Here is a 7,970-nt window from a genome sequence, read left to right on the forward strand (position 1 = left end):
AAAAAATAAGATTAAGAATATGAATAAAAACAATAAGCCAAACGCATCCTTTGAAATCTTCATTATTGTTAGCTAATATAGATTAAGGTTTGTAAATGTGGTTAATTCTTTTTGTCCTCCCATTTTTGTTAATTTAATCCCAATATCTTAAATAGTAAAAGAAAATGACTACGAAGCCCTTACACCGGTTAATTATTCATAGCGGATTATAAGCGCAGGGAGGTTTTTGTTATATTTTGAAATCCTTGAATACTCATTAGTTCCCCCAAATTTTAACAGTCCCTTACTCCCTTTTGGTTTCATGGCGTCTCATTCCCGGCAAATCGTAAGCTTTGTATCGCGCTTTAACCGAAGCGGGTACCATCCATCCTCCATTAGCTCATCTTTTTCACAGTTTTCATTTTCAACCCTGGATTTTCAGTCAAACTCTTTAAAAGATGAACCAGCAGTAAATCAAATCAAGAACCAATCGGGTGTCGATGAACGTTATGTTCTGAACGAACTTTCTGAACTGTTACAAATATCTCGGAACAATTCAGTTTCGAATTTGTATAAAGAGAGTGATTCAGTGAAACAAATCGACAGGAGGGTCGTTGATGGGTTTTTATTGCCTGATGAGATGTTACGAGGGGTTTTTCTTCAAAAACTGAGGGGCAAAACTGCAATTGAAGATGCTTTAACGAATGTTAATGTAGATTTAAGTCTCGATGTTGTTGCTAAAGTAGTGAATAGGGGTAATTTAGGCGGTGAAGCTATGGTTACGTTCTTTAATTGGGCAATTAAGCAGCCAAATATTCCTAAAGATGTTCAGAGTTACAACATTATTGTTAAAGCACTCGGCAGAAGAAAATTTTTTAATTTTATGATGGATATTTTGCGTGACATGGTAAAAGAAGGAGTAAAACCTGATCTAGAGACGGTATCGATAGTTTTGGATAGCTTTATTAGAGCTCGTCAAGTATATAAAGCTATAAAAACGTTTGGAAATTTGGAAGAGTTTGGGTTGAAATGTGATACGGAGTCTTTGAATGTAATGTTAAGGTGTTTATGTCAACGGTTACATGTAGGAGCTGCAAATTCATTTTTCAATTCAATGAGAGGGAAGGTGTTGTTTAATGGAAAGACATACGATATTATAATTGGTGGGTGGTCAAAGCTTGGTGAAGTTAGTGAGATTGAGAGGGTTTTGAAGGAAATGGTGGTTGAAGGTTTTAGTCCTGATACTTCAACTTTCTGTTATCTTATTGAGGGCTTAGGAAGAGCTGGTAGAATTGATGATGCCATTGCGGTTTTTCATGCCATGAAGGAGAAAGGCTGTGGACCAGATACGAATGCTTACAATGCATTGATTTCTAATTACATTTCAATTGGAGATTTTGATGAATGTATGAAGTACTATAAGGGTATGTTGAGCAATAAGTGTGACCCAAATTTGGATACTTACACAAAATTGATTCATGGGTTGCTCAAAGCCCGAAAAGTTGCTGATGCACTTGAGGTGTTTGAAGAGATGTTAGATAGAGGGCTTGTTCCATCTATGGGGACTATAACCTCTTTCATTGAACCTCTGTGTAGCTTTGGTCCACCCCATGCTGCTATGATGATCTATAAGAAAGCAAGTAATGCTGGTTGTAAACTATCACTCAGTGCTTATAAGTTATTGCTCATGCGGCTTTCTAGGTTTGGGAAATGTGGAATGCTACTAGATTTATGGTATGAGATGCAAGAATGTGGTTATTCTTCTGACTTGGAAGTCTATGAATATGTCATTACTGGCCTTTGCAATGTAGGTCAGCTTGAAAATGCTGTACTTGTCATGGAGGAGTCTTTGCGCAAGGGTTTTTGCCCAAGCAGGCTTGTTTACAGCAAACTTAGTAACAAACTACTTGCTTCAAATAAATTAGACAGAGCTTATAAGCTATTTTTGAAGATTAAAGCTGCTCGTCGTAATGAAAATGTTCGAAGGTTGTGGCGTGCTAAAGGCTGGCATTTTTGAGCTGATATGAGTTTCACTTGCAAGTGAAGCATTGCACATTTTTTTTTTAATTTTTTCAGCAGGTAGTTATCTTGCCTGTGAATAAGGTAATTGCTCATTAATTGCTTTTTTTTTGGTGCTGTTTTTCTTACTTTCCTACAAGAGGGATCTTTATGCCTTTGTCATACATGTAATGTATATGCATCTTATAATCACTCAACAGCATCCACTTTGCACTTTATAAAAATGAAGAACATATTCTTATAAATAGTTATTGTTCAGTGATATGAGAAGTTGTGTACTGGAAGTGCACCGTTTCTCTGTTTTTGTGTTCTTTCATAATTTTTTTTAATTTCTATGAAAGCTATTCTTGTGTAATCCTTGTGGTCTACTTTCAGATTTCCTTGTTTTGTTTTCCTTACGGTCTCCTTTCATATTTCTTCATTTTGCTTCATTTGCAGGTGCACACTTTGATACATATGCAGCTGAATTAAACAAGTCGTAGCTTTGATATGTGGCGTAAGATACACCTATAATCATTGTGACTGTGGAGGTCAGAAACTTGACTCTCACTATATTGTCATTCAAAGGAAAGGAGTGATCCTTGGATTTTGGTTGGCACATTCTATTATTCCATTGTTGATGAAAGCCTGCGGGTAGTTCATTTTTCTCTCTTTGCCGCATCTGACTTCTTACACTTCCGCTTGGTTTGAAGTGTTACTGGATTTGATGTCAAACTTGTTATGCAGGAAAAAGAGTAAACTGCAAATATCGTTGTTTCTATCTTGAATGGCCTTCAGTTTGCCGCCGGTAGAGGAGAAACCGAACACAGCTGATGCACAATTCCATGTTGGCATTGGTTGAATTCGATTCTTAAAGATTCCCACGCTGTCTTGTTAATAGATCATGTACTTCAGTTCATCTTTCATCTCACTGGGAATCTGTGGTGTGGCCGTGCAACTTTTAAGAGAATTGTTTCCCCTGTAATCTGTAATTTATTATAACACTGGCAAATGTTAGTTTGATTACATAGATTTTATCTTGATAACACACTTCATAGACTAAACTCCATTGGACTGATGGAAAAACATTTCAAAGCCACTGATGTTTAGGTGAATAGCAAAACAGAAACAAAAATTCTCCTTTGTGACCAATTGGCAATGGGAAATGGGTCATCAATATCTTTTGTTGGAGTAATATTTAACGAGTAATGCTACAGTCAGTGAAGGTTGCACACCGAATGACGTGATAAAATCTTGACTGTTGATTCATTATCAGCTAATATTAATCAACGGTCAAGAATTTGTCATGTCATTTGGTGCGTAACCTTCGATGGTTTTATCATTTTCCATATTTAACATACGATTTATGCTTTGAGTATTGTGTGAAACCTATACTAAATTGCTAAGGATAATTCGGTAAATTTTTAATAGTTTATCAAAGGACTTATTTTAGCTTGCCGGATCGATCCACCTGACCCAGGTGCGGCCCGAGTCCATGTCCACACATAAATGAAGCGTGGTAAAATTAAAAATATAATCAAAGAAGGGGTTAATAAAATATTTTCTGAAACCCAAAGAGTTAATTCATTTTAGGTTCCTGTGGTTTCAGTTTAGGTTTCAAATGCCACAGTTATAGTCCTTTGACTAAATAAAATGTTAATTGACTATTAAAATTATATTGAAATGACAGAAATACCTCTTTAAGAAAATGAAAAATTACTTACACAATCAACATTAAATTAAATAAACATATTACACACTACAAATTCAAATTAAATAAACAACATTATACGCTAGAAATTCATCATATTTAAATAGTTTTGATTTTCTAATGTGTAATATGTTTATTTATTTCAATTTGTAATGTATAATGTTTTTTTTTTTTAGTATATAATTTTATTACATATTTTTAAAAATAAATTCTTATAACAATGTTCAATAAAATTTTAATAACTTTAAGAGTGGGATATTTTTGTCCTTTCAATATAAATTTAATAGTCAACAAACATTTTATTAATCAAGGGACTAAAGCAGTAGTATTTGAAACCTATTGTCCTGAAAGGAATAAACTGAAACCATTGGGACTAAAAAAATTAACTCCAAATCCAAAGCGAAGAAAAGAAATAAGATAGATCCTGTTACAGTTTCTGTTCCTGTCGATCGAGAGAGACACTACAGCCCATTTGCGAGGAACTCTCTGTCTCTTTCTTTATTATTAATTTCTAAATCCCCAAATTCGTTTAAATTTCCGAACCCCTTTCAATATATTCTGTCTCCTCTCCTCGATCTAACCACCAGTTTAAATTCCACCATTCCACGACGTGCTATTCCTTTTTGTCTTACTTCTAATACTAAGATTCTTTTTATTGTGTTTTGCATTCGTTTAATTATATTTTATGTGTGATCTGAGTTTGGATTAATTTGATCTGAGGAGATAGTTGGTTAGTCGTAAAATCGTAAATGGCGGGGGCCAATAGTGCGGATCAATTCGAAGCGTATTTTAGGAGAGCTGATTTAGATGGTGATGGTAGAATTAGTGGAGCGGAAGCTGTCGGTTTCTTCCAAGGATCTAATTTGCCCAAACAAGTCCTTGCTCAGGTTCTATTTCTTTCTTTTTGAACACTGATTAAGTGCAATTGTTACTCTTTTTTGTTCGTTGAAAAGTCTATTCAGAAGTTTTTATATTTCTGAAATCGAATCTGGCTGTAATTTCGTTAAATTAATGGTTGACTACATTTATGATTTAAGGAGAGAAAAAGAATGTATGTCTCTTTCACTTAATTTTATGTGAAAGTCTTTTTTCCTAACATTATACAGAGCCTTCTTCTGGTCGGATAGTATTTGGCAATTGTAGCTGTGCTTAGTTAGAATTACAGTTTAGTTGCAAATCTGGGTAGCTAGTGTTTCTAACTTTCTATAAACTTTATGTGGATCCAATTGAGCTTTGTACTTCATGATAAGGCTGCACGGTTATGAAATTTTGTTGTGAGTGCAGATATGGATGCATGCTGATCAAAGCCGCACTGGTTTCCTTGGCCGGCAAGAATTTTATAATGCTCTCAAACTTGTTACTGTGGCACAGAGTAAACGTGATTTAACACCAGATATTGTCAAGGCAGCATTATACGGTCCTGCTGCTGCCAAAATTCCGCCCCCACAGATTAATCTTGCAGCTGTACCTGCGCAGCAAATACCTTCTATGGCTGCTGCATCTGCCCCACAGATAAGTGCACCTACTCCAACACCAATACCATCTCCATCTCCATCTCCAACGCCAACAACAACACCAACACCAACACTAATGGGTTCTCAGAGTTTTGGTTTTAGGGGACCGGGGGTTCCAAATGTGAGTACAATGCAGCAGTCTCCTAGACCGTTTCAAGCTGCTCCTTGTCCTCCTCAGGTTACTGGTGGTCCAGATTTGTTTAGGGGAGGTAGTGTGGTGGGTCAAACTCAAACCATGTCTGCAGGTATTGCTCCCCGTCCCTCTCAACCCATGTCTGGTGGTACTGCTGCTCCTAATGTTCCAAACCCAAACATTTCAAATGATTGGCTTAGTAGTGGGAGGACTGCTGGACTTCCAACTGGGCCTAGAGCTGTTAGTCCATCAACGTCCTCATCTGCGCTGAACACACTAAGTCTAGTTTCACCATCTTCTCAGCCTTTGACTAATGATTCTAAAGCACTAGCTTTTTCAGGAAATGGGAGCTCTTCTGCTTCAAGTTTTGGAGGGGACATTTTTGCTGCGATCTCGCCTACCATGAAACAAGAGCCTGCTGTGTCTACCTATTCAGCTAGCAGTTTACCTGCCTCATCAGCCTCTATTCCAGTTTCCAGGGCAACCCAACCTTCAGCTAAGCTCAATTCACTTGACTCATTGCAGGGTGCTTTCTCTATGCAACCTACAGGCAGCCAGTTTCAGCGAACCCAGTCATTGAACCCGCCACAGCAAGTTTCATTGCAAAGTTCTTCATCATTTACTTCCTCTGGAATTTCAGTTGGGGTTGGAAATTCAACTCCTGATAATTCCCAACTTACATGGCCAAAGATGAAACCTACAGATGTTCAGAAATATACAAAAGTTTTTATGGAAGTAGATACTGACAGAGATGGTAGAATCACTGGAGAGCAGGCAAGGAATTTATTTATAAGTTGGAGGCTACCAAGAGGTAATTCTTTTTATTTCATTTTATTTTCTTATTTTGGTAGATAGCTATGGATTTAAAAATATACTTGTTGGTAAGTTGCTTTAATTATCATTAGATTAACATATTTTCTGATAAAGACAAAAACCAAACTTTATGAGGATACGCGTAGATTAAACAAAATAAAATCATTTGTTAGAGTATTCGGTATTGACCTTGACTACCATGCCCACATATGAAATATTGAGCTTGGGAGGTATAAAACTTTAAATTAGGCTTTTAGGCTGATGTTATCTCAACACTGTATTTTACTCATGATCTTTTCAGATAAGGTCTTCTTGTGATTGGTGCAATGCTGTTAAAGCTTTGTCAATTCTTTTCTTTTTTGTAATTTTTTCATTGATGTTCCAGGGACCTTGTTCTTTATCTGATTAAACATGCTTGATTTTTTTCTGTTGGTCTTTGTTAGAGGTGCTAAAGCAAGTTTGGGACTTATCCGATCAGGATAGTGATAGCATGCTTTCTTTGAGGGAGTTCTGCTTTGCTCTCTATTTGATGGAGCGATACAGGGAAGGCCATCCTCTTCCAGCAGTGCTTCCAAGGAATGTTATGTTTGATGAGACGCTGTTGTCCATGACAGGTCAACCAAATCCTGCTTTTGGAAATGCTGCTTGGGGTGCCAGTCCTGGTATAAGTTAGGAGTGCTTGTAACATCTTTATATCTCTCCTGTTCCCTCTTTGAATGTGTGATTTTCTTGATGACTTCGTTGTTCTTTCTATATTACACTAGGTTTTGGTCAGCAGCCTGTGATGGGTCCTCGACCAATGACTCCGACTGCTGGTTTGAGGCCACCAGTTCCGGTACCAGCCCCCAATGTTGACAGTGCAATGATGTTCAATCAACCAAAGTCGAGAGCACGTAAGTCAGATGATCCTTTTGCAAACCAACTTGATAACGGGGAGCAGAATTCAAAGCTCCAAGAGGCAACAGCTGCCGAAAAAAAGGTAATCTCTTTCTTTCTGTCTTCTTACCACACAGTTCATGCTGGGCTTTCTGTCCTTCACTTGATATGCTTCTCTTTGGTGGATTAGTCTTTATGATGTTGTCCTAAATTTTTCTCAAGAGTACATGCATCGTTTGTAAATTAAAATCCATTTTGTGAGGAGAATTTATATTCCAAGTCCATAGACCTAAACACGTCATTTTGGACATGTTGCGTGCAAGTATTATCAGAACCACGCTGTGTGTAGAATAAACAAATGTTCTGAGCTGTGGTTGGTTAATTGATTTTGAAATTTTGACTCCTCTGTTCTTCAAGTGGGTAGAGTTTTTAAAGATAAGGGCAGAAAAATGTCAGCAAATAAATAATACCAGTCTTAAACTTTTTTACTAATAGGGTTTCATTGCTGAGACCATTGTATCTAATTCAAGAGTAATATTCCTTTGACTGGAAGAGATCATAAGGTATTCTCATCAGGTTTTATTCATCATTGTGTGCTTATTTGGAACAATCTCCCAAAGACTCTTACCATTTAGTTGAGAACCTGGTCTGAAGATTAGTGTCTGATATTGAGAGTGCTGAGAATTAAAATGTCAAATTTTCTTATTCCGTTATTCTCTTTTAGTTCAGTGAGAGTTTGAGGTTCAACACATTATTACCTCTTTGAAGTTATGGGTTATATCTTTGTACCTTTTGATTATCAAAATATGTTTCTACGGAATATAAAGAATAATTTGTCTTTTCCATTCTGGCAGGTTGATGAACCAGAGAGGGTGATTTTAGATTCTAGAGAAAAGATTGAGTTTTACCGCACAAAAATGCAGGAGCTTGTGAGTAACAGCCATCT

General features: G+C 36.8%; 2 protein-coding genes across 3 annotated transcripts; both read left to right on the forward strand.

The window, feature by feature from the left end:
• Positions 1 to 260: 260 nt before the first annotated feature.
• Positions 261 to 3,095, forward strand: LOC116112677 (putative pentatricopeptide repeat-containing protein At5g43820). 2 transcript variants are annotated; one of them, XM_031398797.1, is made up of 3 exons: positions 261 to 2,082; positions 2,437 to 2,631; positions 2,725 to 3,095. In XM_031398797.1, exon 1 carries the CDS (start codon positions 302 to 304, stop codon positions 1,994 to 1,996), a length of 1,695 nt encoding a protein of 564 aa, XP_031254657.1. In that variant the 5' UTR covers positions 261 to 301; the 3' UTR covers positions 1,997 to 2,082; positions 2,437 to 2,631; positions 2,725 to 3,095. The 2 variants fall into 2 exon arrangements, with proteins under 2 accessions (XP_031254657.1, XP_031254659.1); XM_031398799.1 differs by having other exon boundaries at positions 261 to 2,058.
• A 1,040-nt stretch (positions 3,096 to 4,135) lies between these two features.
• On the forward strand, positions 4,136 to 7,957 carry LOC116112688 (actin cytoskeleton-regulatory complex protein PAN1-like; the record flags this gene model as incomplete). The annotated part of the gene is made up of 5 exons (XM_031398812.1): positions 4,136 to 4,575; positions 4,973 to 6,146; positions 6,592 to 6,810; positions 6,913 to 7,127; positions 7,879 to 7,957. Coding segments are annotated over exons 1-5 (1,825 nt in total), but the record flags the coding sequence as incomplete, so codon positions are not given.
• Positions 7,958 to 7,970: the final 13 nt, after the last annotated feature.

The sequence above is a fragment of the Pistacia vera genome, unplaced genomic scaffold (assembly GCF_008641045.1).
Source record: "Pistacia vera cultivar Batoury unplaced genomic scaffold, PisVer_v2 Contig665, whole genome shotgun sequence".
NCBI lineage: Eukaryota > Viridiplantae > Streptophyta > Magnoliopsida > Sapindales > Anacardiaceae > Pistacia > Pistacia vera.

Excerpts from the sequence above, each read along its gene's own strand:
- LOC116112677 (XM_031398797.1), top strand. The coding sequence starts at position 302 with ATGGCGTCTCATTCCCGGCAAATCGTAAGCTTTGTATCGCGCTTTAAC.